The sequence below is a fragment of the Ochotona princeps genome, chromosome 3 (genome assembly GCF_030435755.1).
Source record: "Ochotona princeps isolate mOchPri1 chromosome 3, mOchPri1.hap1, whole genome shotgun sequence".
NCBI lineage: Eukaryota > Metazoa > Chordata > Mammalia > Lagomorpha > Ochotonidae > Ochotona > Ochotona princeps.
Window position 1 is genome coordinate 18,686,335 of NC_080834.1, and position 21,032 is coordinate 18,707,366.

A 21,032-nucleotide genomic window follows, 5' to 3' on the forward strand; every position below is an offset into this window, starting at 1 on the left:
GGTTGAGGGATGGTTTTGGAAAAGTGGATGAGACAACTGTTTCCAGTCTTCTTTCCCTTCCTGTATCTGGGGAAAGTGTGAAGAGGTTGCTTCCAGCAGCCCAACTGTTCAGTACCCAGGGATGAATGATGGCCAACTGATGTCATTCAAGGTCCTGAATGTGGAGCAGAATCTAAGGGCACTATTTCAGTGGTCTTGATAGGTCTAAGACACTGATTTTATTGCTCCAAAGTTGAGGAAATCCTTCCAAGGTCCACTGGCTGATACAGTCCACCTTAGAGTCTCCATTCACCCAGATACTTGCTATCAAAGCTTGGCCGGGAGAGCTGTTCAATTTGTTCTGCCCTCCATTCTCTGACATGGTACTCAACGCCCTTTGCAGTCATCAATGAACTGGCTGTCATGTCTCTCATGAGCAATTGCGCCTGCTGTTTGCTGCACAAGCTTCAACAACAGAACAGACTCAGTTCTGAAACATGTACTCCAGTCATCGCACAAATCTTGTGATTTTCACTGTGGCTGGAATTCTGAGTCTAGTGGTCCAGTTGGGGGTCCCCAAATAAACCTCATCAGGGGTGACCCCAGACGATTTGTGTGTGTGCCAGCCAGTGAAGAGTCCTGCGTGGTCCATCCATCACATCAGCCTACACACAGATGATTGCAGCCGCCTCATCAGTTCTGTCCCTGGCTCCATCTCATACGCAAACCAGTGGATGCTGGGGTCCATCCCAACCCTGCCCACCATATATTTGGCCCTCACGCACTTGAGTGTGATCTGTAGTCTAGTCGGAGCAACCCCAAGAACCTCCACTAGGCCTACCCCCAAAACCCAGTTCCTGAGCATGCCAGTATATGCAGCAAACTGATCTCTTCAAAGAGGCTTTTTACTAATATACTTATAAAACATTTAAAAAATAAAGTCAGGGACTCTAATAAGGATATCTTCCAACAGGATAATATATTTTTCGTATGTCCACACTCACATTTTTTTATAGCTTGGCTTCTGATGTCAAATCCAAGAACTCATTGCTAAGAATAAGACTATGAAATGTTCCTTGCTTTTCCCAGCTGTATTATTTGAGGTATTTTATCCATTCTGAGCTGATTTTCTGGGTACAATCAGGTCCAATTTTATTCTTTGTATATGGATACCAAACCTTCCCAGAACCACTTCGAGACTTTTTTTAAAAAAAAGATTTACTTTTTATTTTTATTGGAAAGTCAGATATACATAGAGGAGGAGAGACAGAGAGGAAGATCTTCCATCAGACGATTCACTCCCCAACTAGTTGCAATAGCTGGAGCTGAGCTGATACGAAGTCAGGAGCCTCTTCTGGGTCTCCTATGGGGGTGCAAGATCCTAAAGTTTTGGGCTGTCTTCAACTGCTTTCCCAGGCTACAAGCAAGGAGCTGGAAGGGAAGCAGGGCCTCCAGGACACAAACCGGCGCCCATATGGGATCCTGCTGTGTGCAAGGTGAGGACTTAAGGCGCTAGGCTACCATGTAGGGCCCTAAGAAACTTTCTTTACCCAATGTGTAGTCTTTGTCAAGGTCATTTATATGCAGGAGTTTGATTTTTCTATTCCATTCCATTGGTCTGCATGCCAATCTCTTTACATCAGTACCAATCTGCTCGCTTAGTAACTTTACACTACTTTTTGCAGTCAAAAAGTATGAATCCTGCAATTTTTCTTCTTTTTCAAGACTATTTTGGCTATTTGCAATACTTTATGGTATTAGTTTCTGAATTGTTATTTCTGTAAAAAATGCCACTGATTCTGACAGGGACTGTACTGAACCTACAAGTCCCTCTGAGTAATATGGAAATTGTAACAACTTTAAATCCTTCTATGCATGAACTCTGGGTATCTTTCCATTTGCCTTATTTCTTTTGATATTGTTTTGTAGCTTTCACATATATATGTGTGTGTACTGGGGCAGTCATTGCGGTTGAGCAAGATAAGCCTCCACCTGCATCCCATATGAGTATGGGTTGAAGTCCTGGCTGTTCCACATTAATGTGCCTGACAAAACAGCTGAAGATGGTTTACGTGCTTCAGCCCCTGCACCAACGTGAGAGATAGAGACAAAGCTCCTGGCTCTGGCACGGCCCAGCCTTGGCCACTGTTAATATTTGGGGAGTGAATTTATTATTATTTGAAAGATAGAGTGACGGACAAAATGCGAGCGGGAGAGACTGAGATCCTTCATCCAGTGGTTTTATTCCAAAAGACTGGGACAGCCAGGTCTGAATGAGAACAAAGCTAGCATTTGGAAGTTGCATCTGAGGAAAAGGGGTTCAAGTGCTTAAGTTATATTCCACTGCTTTCTCAGCTGCATTAGAAAGGAGCTGAGTCAGAAGTGGGGGAGCCATCTGTATTTAACAGGATGCATAATGGAAGTATAGTGGAGACTGCTATGTTCAGAGGTGGAGACAGACTACATACAGTATGACTCTATACATACAGAACAAAGATAAACTTCCAATGAAACAGTTGAAGATATCCTGACAGTAGAACGCTGGACTCTCAGACATGGTGTATGCCTACAATGTCGGGAAACACTTCAAGAACAGCATGATGGACTTGATTATTCATGAAGGACACCCATTGTAAAACTAGAGGGGAAATCAATAGATTGGGGAAGGCGGTGGGAAATCCCAGCGCCTATTAAACTGTATCAAAAACAAAAATTAAAAAAAAAAAAAGAAAGAGCTTCTTGACTATAGAGACCACATAAGCAGGGCCCTCAGAAAATGCTCCATTACAATGGGAGCCCTGGGATGACAGCAGGTGGCAGTTCTCCAACCCCAAGGTAGTGCAGCAGTTGGGAGGCTGGGCGAGCTTTCTCTTTTTGTATTCCCTTCACCCCCATACACAAGAAGAAAAAGAAAGGGTATAAACAGTGGTCTCATCCACTATCCTTTGATCCTTGACCATTCCCACCCTGATCATCTACGTAAACAATCTCAAAAATAAAAACCCTCAAAAAACTAAAACTAAAAAAAAAAAAAAAAAAAAGTGGGGAAACCTGGGCTTGAATCAGCACTCCAGCATGGGATGCTAGCACTGAAGGTGGCAGGCTAACCAGCTATGCCATGATGCTGGTCCCTACTTTATAGTTTTCAGTGTAGAAGTTGGTAATCTCTGGTTTATTCCTAAATATTTTTATGATACTGTAAATGGGATTGTTAATTTCCTTTTCAGGTGGCTAATCAGTGTTAGAAATAGACCGATGTTATAAACTGAGTTAATATGTAGAAATTGTGACGAATTTATAAGTTCTAATTGTACAGTTCCAATGCTTTTATTTTCCCTTATTAAATGATCTAGAACCACAAGCAGGGAGCTGGAAGGGAAGCAAGGCTGCCTGGATCAGAACCGGTGCCCATATGTGACCCTGGCATGTGCAAGGTAAGCACTTTAGCTACTAGGCTACCGTTGTAGCAGGACAATGTGATCCTAGAAGGTCAGCACAATCAACTGTAACCCTGCGCTCGCTGACCTTCTAGGATCACATTGTCCTGCTACAATTGTGCTGAGCACTGTCCTTTTAAATGTTTCTTTGTATTTGAAAAATGTCAGAAATTGAGATATTCCATTTGTTGGTTCCCTTCCTAATATCACAACAGCCAAGACTGGAAACGGCTGAAGTCAGAGCCCCATCTCAGCTGAGTGGCAGGAACCTAAGTGCTGGAGCCTTCATCTGACCCCCTAGGCCATAGCAGGACCTGACCTAGACGCTCCCACATGGGACACAGACAGCCCAGGAAGCAGCTGACCCTCATATGCCGCAACGCCTGTCTCTACAAATGTTTGGCAAAATTTGCCAGTAAAGCCATCTGTCCGGAGATTTTCCTTGTTCATTCTCATACTTACAGATGTGTTCAGACTTTCTATTTCTACGACACAGTCTTGACAATTTAGTTTATATGTTTCAAAACTTCATACATTTCATCTAGTATGTTGAATATGCTGGTATACAACCCATTATATTTCTTTCTGCAAAAATATGTGAGAAGTGAACATTATCTTACATAAGGAAACACCAAAATACAGGTATATAAACACCTACTCCAGAAATTCAACAAAGCAATGAACCATATGAATTGGTTTATTAGCAAAACTTAACTGATGCCTGGAGGCTTAGGCTTTACCAGTTGGCATAAATAAGAAATGGAAATAATAGGCATAAAGTAAAGGAAAATTATTTCCAGAAGGAACTCAAAAAAGCAGATACAAACGCAGAACTGAATGTCCAATGTAGGTGAGTTCACCTGCCTGAAGTGGAACTACAGTCAGAGAAATCAAGTTATAGGGAGAGAATTATGAACTTAGAAGTTAAGGAATAAGGTAAGGATTTGGCCAAGTTTAAATATTCCTTGCAACACTCAAATAGCTTCATACACAACAGAGCTTCAACTGTCTAATTTAAGAAGCTCTATCTCATTGGTGGGGCAATATCCTGCCAGCTCTACTTACAGACCAAAGACAGTCTCCCAATGAAACTGCTGAATTTATCTGGACAATAAGATGTTGGACTCTCCACATGGTCCATGCCCGCAGTGAAGGAATCATGACTGGATATGAACTATACTACTGTAACAATATGGAGGAATTCAATATAGGGGGAGGATTTGGGGAGGGGATGGGGAAATCCCAGAGCCTATGAAACTGTGTCATAAAATGAAATTTAAAAAAAAAAAAAGTTCTGCTGCTTTTTACACAGAAAACAGCAAGGCATCAGGTATTTTTAAATTGAAAACTGAAAATGGTTATGGGATTCTGGTGACTTTACTAATGTATGTTTCTCATCAATGATTATTCTGCCACTCAGCAGACATTTGGCAACTTTTGGAGACTGTTTTGGTTGTCATAACTTGGGGTTTGGGATCTGCCACTGATATCTAGTATGGGGCACCTACTTTATTCTGAACAAATTACCTGGCTCAAAAGATCAACAGTGTCAATACAGCTACATTCTACCATCAAATCAATTTTAAGCTCAAGAACACTTGATTAAAATGTATACAAACTAAAGGAAACATCCCAAATATACTAGTGAGATTGTAGATTTGTTTCCTAAAAATTCTCACATTCACCTGATTTAATTCTGAGCAGAATGCAGTCCCTTTCTCTTTTTAGAAAAATTATCTCAAATTATTTATTTCAGTAGCAACTATATGCCAGACCATGTGATGAGAACAAGAATAATGTACAGAACAGACAAGTACAGAATCTTCAGGAAACGTATACTGTGTCGGGAGAAAAGGAACGCTGGATAATTTACATAAATCATTATCCATGCTTCTAAGGAAAACAGAAGGGAGGTTTCCTGTTTTTGGTTTTTTAAAGGCAGATATACAGAGAGAAGGAGACAGATCTGTCTACTGGTTCATTTCCCAAGCAGCCTCAATGATTGGAGCTGAGCTGATCTGAAGGCAGGAGCCAGGAGTTTCTTTTGGGACTCCCAGGTGGGTGCAGGGTCCCCAGGCTTTGGGCTGTCCTCTACTGCTTTCCCAGGTCACAAGCAGGGAGCTGGATGGGAAATGGCGCAGCCAGGACACAAACTGGTACACAAAGGGGATGGAAACACCCACAGGGTAGAGGATTAGTCTGCCACTGCACTGGCCCTGGGAGGTGGAGAAGCTGGGACACAAACCCAAGACAATATGGTATCCCAGTGGATGCAAGTCGAGGATTTAGCCAGTAGGCTATTATGCCGGGACTGGAGGTTTAATTTCTACTAGCTTGTTTTCCAAGAATGGCCTCTGTTAAAAAAGTGACACTGGGGGCCAGTGCTGTGGTGTAGTATCTTAAATTGCTACCTACAGCACGAGTATCTTGTATGGGTGTTGTTGAGTCACCATTGCTCCACTCCCTACTAGTGTGCCTGGGAAAGTGACTGAGCTTGTTTCAAGTGCTTGGGCCCCTATACTCATGTGGCAGATGCAAAAGAAGTCGTGGCTGCCAATTTTAGTCTGACCAAGCCACAGCCATGGGGCCATTTGGGGGAGTGACCACTGGATGAAAGACCTCCCTATGTCTCCCCCACCAATCCACTGTACCTCTTTCAAATTAATAAATCCTTAAGAAAAAAAAAAAGACACTGAAGTTCAGATTCAAAGGCTGAGAAGCACATGCAGTAAAAACAAAGGGAATGGGGAGGAGGTCACTGTAACCGAACAGCATGTGAAAGGGTCCTAAAGAAGACAGTAACTGATGTGGTAAGAGTAGCAAGAATCAGAAGGTATCAAATTGAAAGTGAAACTATCAAATTGAAGGTGAAAGTATATTTGTCAAGGTCATAAAGGTCTTTTAAGGAGTTTGGAAGTGGGAAACCACTAAAACAAGAGTAAAGTGATTCAATTTGGTTTAAACAATTAAAAAAAAACTTATTTACTTCCAAGTCATAGTTAAATTGATTTTTACTCGCTGGTTTACTTCCCAGATGGTCCTAACAGCTAGGTCTGGAGCTTCCTCCGGGGGCCCCACATGGGTAGCAGGAGTCCAAAATTTTGGGTCAGCCCAACTGCTTTCCCCAGGTACATTAGCAGGAAGCAGGATTGGTAGTGGACCAGCTGATACTGGAACAACTGCCTATACTAGATGAGGCCACAGCAGGTGGCAGTCCAATCCACTGTGACACCTAGCCAACCCAGATTTATTTTTAAAAGAATCACATCAATTATTTTATGAATGACACAGGGGCAGTAGCAGAAATAAGAAAGCAATAATCATCTGCCCCAGATTATAAGAAAATCACTGAAAACCAAGAACACAAACAATAGTAAGTAAACAACGTTATTCATACTTTTAGTTAAACGCCACTGCCTGTTCCCCGAGCACTGGAAGAAGTAGCCAAAGAACAGTGTTTACCATTGATATTCTTGTTTCCCCACATCAGGGACAGGCTGAAATCAAGGACAGAACCTAACTCAAGAAAGTCAATCTGTAAGCAGGTCAGAAACTAAAAAACAAACAAAATAAAATAAAAAAAAACCCTTAATTTGGTTAAGTGGTTGCTAGTTCAGTAAGACTCTGAGTAATTTAATACTGAAATACGTTAATAGGACTGGCATTGTGGCGAAGCATCTGCATGCCATATAGGCAACGGTTCCAGTCCCAGCTGCTCCACTTCCAAGCCAGCTCCCTGCTAATGACCTGGGAAAAAGGCAGAAGAAAGGCCAAGTCCTTGGGCCTCCACATCCACGTGGGAGACCTGAAAGAAGTTCCTGGCTCCAAGCTTTGGACCAGCCCAGCTCTGGCCACTCTGGTCATCTAGGGAATGATCTAGTGAACGGAAGCTCTCTCTGTCCATCCCCCAAACTTTGATTTTCAAGTAAAATAAGCCTTTAGAAAGAAAAAAAGAATTACTGATTCAGTAACTAGCAAAAGTAAAGCTCAGTAGCTGACTCAGTGGCTGGCAGAGCAAGAAGGCAGAGTCATGAACTGCAACCCCCAAGGCAAGCACACCTTAAGCATGCATCCCTTGACTTTCCGAACAGTTTACCTTACTCCACCTGTCTCTTCTTTGCTATCTTAAAAGTAAAGGTAAAAATAAGTACCCACTAAGATAGGATTTAAATTTTGCAGAAGTAGGAATTGTGAATGAAAAAAAGTATTAAATTTTTCTAGTGGCAAACAGCTAATGAGATGCAATCCTAGGTCTTTCCTTTCTTAAAAAAAAAAAAAAAAAATCAAGGTTTTCCACAGATCTCAAGAAAGTTCTCAAATACAAAACATTACGGATTTCTGTTCCCTGCAGATGGGCACCCCCGCCAGATCAGCTTTTGAAGTGCGAATGTCAACTTCGTAACACTAACTTTGTGTTATTTCCACGACCTGTCCTCGCGGCCTGCAGCAGAGCCTCCAGAACCAGATGGGGAACAAACATCTGCTGAACAAATGAACCCATCTGAGGGCAGCAAAAAGGAGCTGCCTCAAGTTCAGCTGTGATTTTAGGTAGCAGAAACCATCATGTCCCACCACCAACATAGTTCCTATAAATAAGTTTTCTTTAACACTGTCTTTAATAACTTTATTAAGATACACAAAATTTTATGGAAAATGGAATTGAAAGTTTAATTTAGTGAAAACATTTTTGAAATCCAGTTTTCCACAGTACACATTTCCGGTGAACTCGGCATAATCCACGTACCACATGAAAGTATACAACTTGCAGCGCATCAGTTGTGCATTTCTCACTAGTCCTACTTCAGATGACCTTCACCTCCACACAGAGCAGCCTCATATGCTTTAGCAATCATACTCTGTTTCTTCTTCACTTCACCCCTAATGTATGTGGTGTTATGGAACTATCTCAGACATTTCATACTGCGACATTATGAAATACATATTTATCTTCACTCTGCCTACAAGGTGGCGCAGTATAAAGGGCATGGCCATGTCACATGTCTTGCCTTACATATGTCCTCTTCCGTTTGGTTGGTCACCTGGGTCCCGCAATACTCTTTTTAAAATGATCAAGGAGGGTGAGCATAGTGGCATAGCAAGCCATTCCTCCACATGGGGTGCCAGCATCTGGACACCCATTTGTGTTGGCTACTCCACTTCTGATCCAACTTTTTGGCTTATGGCCTGGGAAGCCAACAGAAGATGTCCCCAGTCCTCGGGCCCCAGCACCCACATGGGACACCCAGAAGTTCCTGGCTCCCAGCTTTGCATCAGTCCAGTGCTGGCATATGGTGACCACTTGAAGAGTGAACCAGTAAACGGAAGATCTCTCTTTCTTTCTGTAATTCTGACTTTCAAGTAAAATAAATCTCAAAGTAAATAAACTTTTTTTGAGCTCTGCAAGTGGCTGCAGCAAATGAGGAGGCTATGGGATAATTTATAGGCTTTCTAGTCAGACACAGAAAACATGCACTTGAAACTGGCTTTCGCAACTGGACATCTTTTGGAATTGCATGCTCAGCCTGCCTTCTGACGATAATCTCCAGGCTGAAAATGTCAGGACTCAACTGAAGAAAGGGTTAAGCTGGCGTCTCCTTGCAGGGATGACTGCTCGGTTTGGGAGAGAAAACTCCACACGCCCAGTGTCAGCAGTACTGTGCTGGAGCTAGTGCTGTGGCACTAAGGGTTAGACTGCTGCTCAATATTCTGGCAGCTCACATTACAGCTCCAGTACAAGGCTGGGCCACAGTGGTTGTGATCTGGTTCCCTGCTGCTGCACTTAGCAAAGTGGCAGAAGATCTAGTGGTTGCAGTGCCTAAGTCCCTCCTATCAACATGGGAAATCCGGATGGCGTTCCACAACCCTCTGGGGGACGGAAGAATTCTACTAACACGCTATCATTCAAATAGATCAATCTTTGTTTTCTTTTATAGTTCACTGGATGGATATACCATGTCTTGTTTACATATTCATCAGTTCACAAATATGAGTTACTTGTTTTCACCTTTATAGTTACTACTGATGTAAACGTGTGTGTGTACATACACATGCTTTCAATCCTGCTGTACTGGTATCTGTGAGTGGAACTCCTGGGTCACATGTTAGCTGTTTCATTTTTTAAGGAGCCAGCCAAATATCACTTCCAAGTGGCTGAAGTATTTGTTATGTTCATCCTTACCAACAGTTTTTATTGTTTCTTGGGTTACTGTCATTCTACTGCACACGGAATGCTATCTCATGGTTTTGAACTGCATTTCCCCAGTGTCTAATAATGTTGATTTGCTTTATATCTATCAGTCTTAATTAACCTTTTTATCATTTAACAGTGATAGCACTGTTGACCAACTGATGATTGGATACAGAAATGTGGTATGTAATCACGTTCCATATACACTATATAGTACTCAGGCACAAAAGAATGAAATTCTGTCTTCTGCAACAAATACTTAGTGAAATAAGTTTTATGCTTCATGAAATAAGCCAGTCTCGGGGAGAGAAACGTTTTCTCTGATGTGCTGCAGCTAAAACAGAACATAAACACTGTATAGGAATGAAATGGTCATTCTGTTCTTAGCCCTTGTTTGTGACCTGTGGTCTTCTCATTTTTTACCTGTTAAATATTATGATTAGCAGGGAACTGTGGTTGTTTTCTTGGAATTGTACCTATGGAATGCACAAAAACTTAATATTAACAAAAATCTTAAAGGAAGGTCATAGCATTACTGTTATAAAACTGGAAAAAAAAAAAACAAAATATTTAAGACATTAACAGGAAAGATGTGAATATTACGATGTACGATGAAATAATTTGTCAACCATGAACCCAATTCTAGATATACTTGCAACATAATGTATATCTCTACATCCTATTCAAAGTCAAAGGAAAGTAAAGACCCAACCACCCACACTTGCATTGTTACAGGTTCTTTATAACGGCTTTTCCTCCCTTTGTGTTCTCACAGCTCCCTCCCTCTGGTGGCAAACTTGCAGGTCAAGGGAAGGTGCCAGCACACCTCCTCATCCACAACACACACAACATTAGACATGTGACACATGACCTTGTGACGGCCAATTGTAGAACCAGTTTCCTACCTGGAGAGATTAGTTCAGGTATAAAAACATGCCAAGGTTGGTCAAGTAAAGCTATTTTAGACTAACACAATTAATGGCCATTGTGTTCTAGACTTACCTAGTTACGGTAGCCAGATTCTCCAAATACACTTGAACTATCTGAGCTAGGTTTCTGTTCCCTAAACTTAACCACATGACATATAAAATAACTATCTGCATTTTCAGTATCAATATTAATGAGAAAGTATCCTTACAGCTACTATTCTAAAGAAAGCCAGAAAAAAAACTTACTTATTGAAGAAACAAAAGTAATGTAACATTCACTTGAAAACTCTTAGGACTATCATTTTTGCTTGTTTTCCTGGGTCAGTAACAGCTGAAAATTAGGGTGAGGGATAAAAGAGGCATGATGGGGGACAACCATTTAATACAATTCAAATCCAAAGGACAATGTAGGACATTTAAGATTCAGCTACTGAATACCTTACGTAATGCCCACTTCAAAGAAACACAAAGATATAATACAAAAACTGAAATAGTAAGAGTAGATACTGGGCAACTTAAGTTTTCATTAAAGAACAGGACACTAAACCAGACGCAACATGATTTTTATTTCCTAACATATTACAAAATGTAATTACTAAATTAAGAATACCATATGATCACAGTACTTTGGCTACCGCTAATAAAATCAATGCAATTTCTAATTTGCCCAAATACTTTCAAAATGCAATTTATATTAGCGGCAATGAAAATGTGACAGGTGACCAATTTTGTTCTGGCATTTTTAATTATCAAATTTATCTTATATTACCAGTAAATGTCTCTGACCTTTTCTCATTTTCACTATGGGTGCCAAACAGTAGAAACGAGAAACTATTTTCTTTTAAAGATTTATTTGTTTTTATTGGAAAGGCAGATATACAAAGAGGAGAGACACAGAGCGGAAGATCTTCCGTTTGCTGATTCACTCCCCAAGTGGCTGCAATGGCTGGAGCTGTGCCAATCTGAACCCAGGAGCCCAGAGCCTCTTCTGGGTCTCCCAAGTGGGTACAGGGTCCCAAGGCTTTAGACCATCCTCGAATGCTTTCCCAGGCCACAGGCAGGGAGCTAGATGGGAAGCGGGGCCGCCAGGATTAGAACCAGCGCCCATATGGGATCCTGGAGGTTGCAAGACAAGGACTTTAGCTGCTAGTCTAGAGCACCGGGCCTGAAAACTATTTCCTACCTACAAAATCTACATAAAATATTTACTAACCAATTTATAACACAAGATCAGAGAAATGGAAGTCAAAAACTAGCAGGCAAATCCTAGTATGAAAGTAGGCTTTTGTTTGTTTGAAGGTTAATGAGGAAAAAAGGAAGCCTTACCCAACTCATGATTTGGCTTATGGTACATGGTGACACAGACAATATCACAACCAAATGCTATCGTGACATGCAACAGAGGGAGTCACTCAGACAGCTGGTAAAAATAGTAAGAGTCACCACTCAATTCTGCAAGTACTACATGCTAAGCATTATTTAGCATGGTAATGGCTTGGACAGATTATGCCAACTTCTACTTTTAAGCAGGCAAGAACAGCTGAAATCTCAGATCTAAATAATTTTGCAGTTCATCGTTTAACCCTAAGAACTCGCATTTACTTTTACCATATTGGTTACTCATTACTATGTCAATTAATTCCATAATGATGTAAATTTTTGCTGATGGTATGTTGGAGCTTTTAATTGATCGGGATGATACTCTGCTGGTTCTGTTTTCAGACCAGAGAGGGTATACCTAAGAAGCCGCTGAAATTGACTGGACAATAAGATGCTGGACTCTATGTTTGGTATATACTTGCAATGGGGGAATCTCAACCGAACTTGAGCTGTGATTATGCAACAAGGTGGAGGAATCCACCATGGTGGGAGGGTTTGGGGAGGGGTGGGGAGAATCCAAGTACCTATGAAACTGTGTTACATAATACAATGTAATTAATGAATTAAAAATAATAAATAAATAAAAAAAATAACCTGCAATAACTGAAAGTGATAGTCATGTGTAACAATAAGAGAAGAGAACTCAAAGTGTGCTCCACTAACTCCTGGGCGGGGCGTGTCTCGAGACCTCTTTAAGAATCTACTGGATCAAAACTGCTTTCCCAATAATAATTTTTGTGCATATGGATCAACAACTGCACTGATGAAATGGTAATAAAACTGGTGGCATTTTAGAATCAAGACAAAGGCACCAAGCTCAAAGAGTATGCATGGTATTTCAGCTATTTACAAGGGAAAAAACCAAACCCAGCTCCCGTAGGACTATCTTCCATGGGGGCCTGGTTTTGTGGCACAGCAAGTTAGGTCTCCTGCTTGCAATACCAGCATCCCCTGTCAGACTGCCACTTCTGATCCAGCTTCTTGCTAATGTGCCTGGAAAGGCAGTGGAAGAGGACACAAGTGCTTGGTGCGCTGCCAACTACATATGAGAACAGGAAGGAATTTCTGCCTTCTGCTTCAGTCTGACCTAGACCTGACTGTTGTGAGCAGGTGGCGAGTGAACCAGCATATGGGAGCCTGCTTGCTCACTCACACTCTTTCTGCCCTTCAAATGAATAAATGAAACTTTAAATTGGGAATTACAAATAAAACACTTTTGTAGTGTATCAATTGTAGTTCTACAGTAAGATGTATGTCAAGTGCTTGTGCAACTGAGTTGTAAAGTAGCCACTTTTTTCATGGAACAACATTTTTACATCAAAGAACAACAAACAAACCATGGTTATTCAGACTCAGTGTCTGGCAGATGTTTTCACAAAAATGAGCCTAGTGAGCCACAGCCTCAAGAAAAACAATTTATATTATCCACTTCTAATGAGAACATTTGAGCTTTCAAAGTGTAAATTAGGATTTTCAAAAACGGGTATCCACCACTGTAAGCTTGACATTCAACAGTAAAGATTTTTCTCAACTGTGGTGACAATAATTTTGGATTGTTTGCCACTGTATAACAAAATATTTCAGCATCTGAAAGAACGGAGAAGAGTGACAAATGTTTGCAGGGAACCCAATACTTGATGTTACAAAATCAAACACAGGTAAAAAGCATTATCTGAAGTATAAGACAGTCCAGTGGATTTTCACCCAGGGAAGAATACATCAGTGTGGCTTCACAGGCTACAGTGCAACTAATCTCATTAAAAAACTATGGAATGATTGTATAGTATCAAATAATCTCCACTTATCCTAAAAAGGCAATTAAAATCTCCCCTACTTATCTGGTGAAGGTGAGTGTTTTTCACATACTTCAAATAAAACAGCACATCAACAAAGACTGTATTCAGAAACAGAAAGAAGTTAGCTGTTTTCTGTTAAGTCAAACATTTAAAAAACCTGGAAAAAAAATTGAACATGGCCATTCACACTGAAACTTTCTGGTTTTAGAAAATAAATTGATTTTCATTAAAGTCTTGTTTAAATAGATGTCCTAATGGCAAATACCAATAAAAACCCACAAACAAAACTTTTCCAGGGCCCTCAATTTTTAACACTGTAAATAAGTACTGTGTCCTAAACCTTTGAAAACATCTGAACTATGGTCACTACAAGTATCTCATAAGTGCTACCATAAATATTCTCACAGTATCTGTAGAGTTTCCCCAACTCTAGCCTTTACCCAAACTAAATGGAAAGCACAGAAAATGAATTGTGTTCTAAGGTGCCAAAGTCCACAAATGATACACAATATCCAAGGATTTCTCTGGGAGAAGAAAATGAAACAGTTATTGAGTACCCAATGTAACCCAGGGGCTCTGCTAACAGCTTTCACCTGAAATCTACTCAGGGCCTAGCACCCTGGCTCATAGCTAAATCCTGCTCTTGCAAGCCCAGGATCCCATAAGGATGCTCGTTTGTGTCCTAGCTGCTCCGCTTCCCATCCAGCACCCTACCTTCAGCATGGGAAAGCAGTAGAAGATGCCCCAAGGCCTTGGGATCCTGCACCCTCTTGGGAGGCCCAGAGTAAGCTCCTGGCTCTTGGCTTCAGATCAGATTGGCTCGGCTCAGGTCAATGTTGCCACTTGGGGAGTGAACCAGCAGATGGAAGATCTTTCTATCTCTCCTTCTCTCTGTAAATCTGCCTTTAAAATAAAATAGTAATAATAATAAATATTGTTAAAAAAATCTTCTAATCAAATTTAGGACCTGGATTAAGGCTGCGTGAAGTTAGAGGTAGAAAAACATAGATTAGACTCCAACATACCGAATTACACTCATTCCCTTGAATATAGTGCTATTAAGCTAGAAGCACACACATTTTTTTTCTTTAGAATGAACTCAATAATTTCTATTTATAACTTGGAGAGAAATAAATTAAAAGCACATACACAGGTGCTGAGAAAGTCCCAAATCTATACCGTGGCGTTCCAAAATCAGCAACTGAGATGAAACTTGATCACAGGTTCTCGTTTCATCCTCATTGGCCTCAGGTAGATAAACACTGTTCTATAAAATATTTCATTATTTTTTTTCTTGTTTTTTTTATGTTTTTTCATTTCTTCTAGAAAATATTTTAAAACATTTCAAGGACCCACAACTACTGTCAGGTATTAGGAAATCAATGTTCAAAAACTTATACATTAAAGAAAAATTGGTTCCATTCTTTTTAGTCTAAATCACTTCTACAATTCTTCCAATTTTGTATGTTCATTTGGTAACACTAGTGACTACAAAAACAACGACAACTGGGTCTGGTGTGGTAGCCTAGTGGCTAATAAATCCTCGCCTTACATGCGCCAGGTTCCCGTAAGCGCACTGGTTCTAATCCCAGCGGCTCGCTTCCCATCCAGCTCCCTGCTTGTGGCCTGGGAAAGCAGTCAAGGATCGTCCAAAGCCTTGGGACCATACACCCAAGTGGGAGACCCAGAAGAGGCTCCTGGCTTCGGATCAGCTTAGCTCTGGCTGTTGTGGCCACTTGGGGAATGAATCATCAGATGGAAGGTCTTCTTCTCTGTCTCTGCTCCTCTATGTATATCTGACTTTCTGATAAAAATAAATCTAAAAAAAAAGAAAGAAAGAAAGAAAGACAGACAGACAACTTGCTATCCCCAAGACAATGATATGCAGCAATTCTGAAACTGGTTGCCTTGTAAACTAAAAAAGCTGGCCGGAGGTATTAAAATCATTTAGTACTTAACTATATTTCTATCAGGTATTTCATAATGTCACACTCTCGGACTATTATATGAAAAATTAGACAGTGGTTATTTTCAGTACAATAAGGATGTTCCAAGATGTGTGATGAGAGAGGTCAGTGTCTAAAAGTTAACCAGACTTAACAGCTTAACTGCTTTTCACAAGTCACCAAGGCCATTTCCAAACAACAAAACAGCTCATCAATTGTTCAATTCCTGCTGACCACACAACTGTTTTTTTTTTAATTCAAGCTGAGTTCACACTTTATGTTGCATAGATCACCATGTAATTCTAATTATGTGGGTTCTCAATATTCTTTTACATAAGGATATGTTGTTTTCTTACGTTGTTTCTTACGTTACTTTTCCAGTGTATCTCATATTCTTCCTGAAACTGAATATTCTCAGAACTTCTAATAAAAACTTTGTGGGTTTATTATAAAATCTATAGGAAAATTTCCCTGTATTTTGGAAATATAAACGAAATAGGCTTGTCAGGGTTTATCCTGACAGTTTTTTATTTGAAGTTTGGTGATTACCATTTCCTGTGCTGCACTGTGTATGCTCTCTATGGTTACCATTCTCAGACAACCACACTGCAGGGAAAAGCCAGGTTGAGGTGGGTATTACCTGACATTTCTTGATATGCCTTTCTTACTGCTTTTCTTTCAAGAAAGTTAGCATGAGTGCATTTTTGCACAGCCAGAATGTTAGACTGAAAAGCAGGCACAAGTGTCCGATTTGAAAGCTATTAGTTTCAACTCTAACACTCAGAAATTACAACTCAGAAAGGTCACTAACTTCCTGTGCCCAAACCGGCCTTCAAGGAGCAATTACATGTCTGAATGTACAAGCTGCCCTGCTGCAGATACAGTGCAGCAAGAAGCTGCTGCTTGGAAGGGATGCATTGCACAGAGTGCCTGGTTCTAGTCGCTGCTCCTCTGGCTGGGGAGCAAGCAGTTCATGGCCCAGAAGGTTGGGCCTCTGCCACCCATGTGGAGATCCATGTGGAGTTTCCAGCTCCTGGCTTCTGCCTGGCCCAGTCCTAGCTGTTGAGTTAACCAGTAGTTGCAAAACTTCTCCCTTTCAAACAAAATTAAAAAAGTAAAAAAACAAACTCCACTAATTGTGCAATATAACATAAGATTTAGCACCACCTAGGTTATACAAGAACACACACACACCTGAGTGAACTGCAAATAAGGGAGTGAGAATGAATTATACTGAACCCTACTGAATCTCATCCCTCCTCCCAACAGAAGCATTGAAGGTCTCGCCAGGCCATTTCATCTTCACAACTCTCATGGATGGCAACGACTTCCAGCTATACAGAAGAACCAGGTCACATGAAATTTAGAGGCCACGTTAAATCGAACTGTAGGACTTTGCGGTTTTCATCATTTCCAAACTGTTATATCAAATTTAAAAAAAAGGGGGGGCATGACTCTCTCACTCTACGCTATACAATGAAATAGCCACTAGCCACAGGCGGCTATTAAGCAGTGGAAATACAGCTACTTCTGAGACATGTAGTTTAATTGTAAAACACAATTGATTTTGAAAAATAATAGTTTAAATAAAAGTCACTGGACAGCAGTGGCCCATTTTTCTTTCTAAAGATCTCTTCAGAGAAGCAGGTATCGCCATAAGACCTACACCAAACAACCGCATTTTCTTAGAACATATTGTGTTCTACATACACATGTAGCATAACGTAGTGATCCTATTGGGAGGAAGAGGAAAATGGGCCTGTTTTGAAAGATACAAACATAATAATTAGCATACAAAATAACCCATCAATGTTCTCTATGGATAATAAAAGGCATTTCTATCATTACAAGTATGAATTACTTTGAGTATGTCTTAATGAAGGGAAAGTATGACTACTATAGTATATTTCTTACCTTAGGTGCAAAGTAAAAACATTCCTATTTCCACAGTCAGCACGGGATACCAAGGAGGCACCTTCAGTGTCTCAAAACCAAAACCCAAAAAACCTAGTGCGCACATATTCTTAAAACACACACACACACACACACCCCATAATATCCTTACAGTTCAAAGATACGTGCAGGAAGGGGAAATATCAACCCTGACAACGAGGAGAGCTTTAGAAAATAACCTGGCAATCCCACCAAGAATTAAAGGTTTCCACACGACCTATAACTTCACTCCTAAGTGTATAACCAAGAGACATGAAAATACATCCACACTAACGTGTGAGAACGTTTACAGAATTAGACTCACATATAGCTGAAGAGTGGGACCAAGACAAATGTCCATCTACTAATGAATGGATAAACAAAATGGGGTGACCCATATGCTGGAATATGGTTCAGCCCCAAGAAGGGAAACACCCATACACTCTTGTCACAACACACAGGAGCCCTGAAAGCACACTGCCTCAAAGAAGCCAGTCACAAAGGCTCATGCACTGTATACTTCCACTTATATGAACCGCCCAGAACAATCACATCTAAGAGACAAAGTGGCTGCCTGGGGCCTGGCTAGATGAGGAATGGAGAATGACTGCTAATGAGCACCAGTTTCTCTTTGACATAGTAAAAATGTTCTAAAATTGACGGATTCTGGCAATGGTTGCACAACTATGTGAATATGCTCAAAGCCTACTTTTAATGAATGAACTATTCAGGGTGTTAATTATGTTTCAATGCAAGCAGGAATACAGAGGAAAAAAGAATCTATTTTTTTCTGAATTGATTAATCATGGTATTCATTAGCTTTTACATTTTGTAATTTTGCTCATTCTAAATATTTACATTAGTAAAAAAAACTCACTTTGCTGGCAGGCACAGGGTAAATTTCATGAAAACAAAATTGTAAATCTAGGTGGTTGATTTTTACAGCATTTGAATATTCCCAATACAGATGCTACAATTTTCATTAGATAAAAGGATCACAAGAATTATATTGCATCTTCACCACAGAGCAATCACAGAGTTACTTGCCCCAACCCCAACACAGCGTTTCTCAAACGAGGAAAACCACTACAACAGCACAAACTACCTCGGAGAAGGGAGCAGCTTTGCGGAAAGTCCCTCAAATACTGAAGCACATGGTCCAGTTCGGAAAAAGGCCATGGGAACGTGAAGCTCTCGGGAGAGAAATGTACAGAGGGACGACTTAAAAATACTTGACCACTTTCCCTTAAAAGCTGAACTCTTGATTCAGATGCAAAACTTATCAAAAAAGAAAAAAAATTTTTTTACCTAAACCCTTAAGAAGTATCAGAAATCACGGTGCGCGCGCGTGCACACACACACAGACACACACACACACCCCTGACGTGGATCTACCACAGTGAAGCCTTCTTCCCGACGTGCTGGTGCCCGTCCAGCGGCCCCCACCCCCACCCCCAGCAGGTGGAGGGAACGGATACTGTAGAGGATGACAGCTTTGTTTAACCCTGTGGACTTTCTATGTAAGAGTGCGGCTGGTGCTCTCCTCTCAGGAGGGGATAAAGAGATTTGTGGACAAGCTGAAATACGGGCTATCCTGTGCCTGGAAGAGGGCAGTACCTCGTGAGCCACACACTGAAACAGCTATATGCAGAGTAAAAACACAGCCCGCTGCAAGGCACTGTCAGCGTCCGCCAGGATGGCCTCTCGCGCCGGGCTGGCTGTTTATCGATTTAATTTTTTGTCAACGGGGAAGTTGACTCCTGTAGTTTGGACATCGGGGAGAGGCAGGGAGGGAGGGGGCAAAGTGGGAGTCGGGAAGACCAGAAAATTCAAAAATAAAATAAAGCCTTTAAGTGGAACCGCCTTGGGCCTCGCCGAGGAAGTTGGGAGCCGCGCTCGGCCCGCTCCACGCTGGCCACCCGCGCCCCAGGGCCCAGTCGGCGGCGGCGCCGGACGCCCGGGGCCCGAGGGGCAGTGGGGCCGGGGAGGGACGGGCCGCGCGCCCCGCACGCCGCCGGGGAAGGGCAGGCCGGGCAGGGACAGGCCGCGCGCCCCGGCTCCCCGCACGCCCGGCTCCCGCCGCCTGGCCCCGGCCCTGGCCCCCGCGCCGGGCGCCGGCTCCGCGGGGCAGGCCTAGGCCGCGGAGGCGGAGCAGGCCCCACACAAACTTCCCGGCGCGTTCGCACCAGCGTCACGGCCGGGCCGGCCCCCAGCGCCATTCCCCCGGCGGGGACCGACCCGAGGCCCGCGGCGCCCCCGTCCCCGAGTTTACCTCCAGGTCGCGGCCTTTGTTCTTGAAATTCTTGAGCCGCTGGTTGTCCAGTTTCTCGTTGTCCGCCATGGCCGGGCCGGTGACTCCTTCCCCCGCCCGGGCCCCGCGGGATCCGCCCCAACCACCGCGCCGCACCGACACTCCCAGGAACCGGGCCGCCGCCGCCGCCGGAGCTGCTCTGCCCGCCCGGCCGCAGCTCCCTCCCTCCTCTCACCCGCCTCCTCCTCCGGCGGCTCTCCCCGCCCGCCCCCTGCCCTAACCCCGGCGCCGCGGCAGCTCCGGCCAAGACAACTGCGGGGCCGGGCGGCGGCAACGGCGGCGGAATGTGCTGCCGGCTGCGAGGGGGAGGCAGCCTCGATCTGAGGGCCCGGCGCCGCGGCCACGCCCATCGCCGCCGACCCGCCTCGCCGATTGGCCGGCCGGGCTCCGGCGCGCTCGGCCAATCAGCAGGGCCGATGGAGCGAGCGGCGAGGGGGACGCGAACGACGCGCCGAGGGACGGGCCGGGGGCTGCGAGCCTTCCGAGGGGAGGGGCCCGGCGCGCCGGAGGGCGGGGGGCGGAGGAAGCGTTCTAGAAGCGGAGAGCTGAGGGGGAGCCCGGGCCGGAGAGCGAGTTGGTTCGCTCCGGTTGTTAGCGCTGCCCCGGACGTCTGGCGGCAAGTGGCGTTCTGTCCACGTCCCGCGCGCAGGGTCCTCCAGGACGTCCTCGGCGCGCTGGGCTCGCTTTGCGAGGAACAGAGCTCCGTCCCGGAGGGTCGGCGCTGCGCTCGGTTCTCCGAGGGCCTGGAGGGAGGGTGCCGGGCGTTCTCCGGCTCTGCGCAAGGCGAGACGGGCGGTGGGCAGAGAAGGCAGAGGGCACGTCAGTGCAAAGTGTTTCATCCTCTCTGAGGGGCTGCAGCAGGTAGGAGATTGGGAAGAGCCGACCCGGGGGCCATACCCCTTCCTGGGTCCTTGAAGCCACTTGGCCGCCAAGTGTTACTTTCTGGAGGGCGGGACCGGCGGCACCGTAATGTAGTATTCTAACTTTTCTGTTAGGGGGAATAAATTCCCAGGATACGTTCTCTACCAGAGAAAGAAATAAGAGGCAGAAATAATGCAAAGCACGTATTCAAAAATTCGGTAAAAGTAAAATTGTTTTCTAAATATATGGAAATACCAGCTGCTAGCACCTCTGG

The 21,032-nt window shown here is 43.2% G+C and overlaps 1 protein-coding gene across 1 annotated transcript in view; it reads right to left on the reverse strand.

The window, feature by feature from the left end:
• Nucleotides 1-20,242, reverse strand: part of KPNA4 (karyopherin subunit alpha 4) — a 79,873-nt gene extending 59,631 nt beyond the window's left edge. The window contains exon 1 of the mRNA XM_004598335.3: nt 19,859-20,242. Coding sequence (XP_004598392.1) covers nt 19,859-19,927 — 69 coding nt within the window. The 5' untranslated portion in view covers nt 19,928-20,242. The remainder of the gene's footprint in view (nt 1-19,858) is intronic.
• Nucleotides 20,243-21,032: the final 790 nt, after the last annotated feature.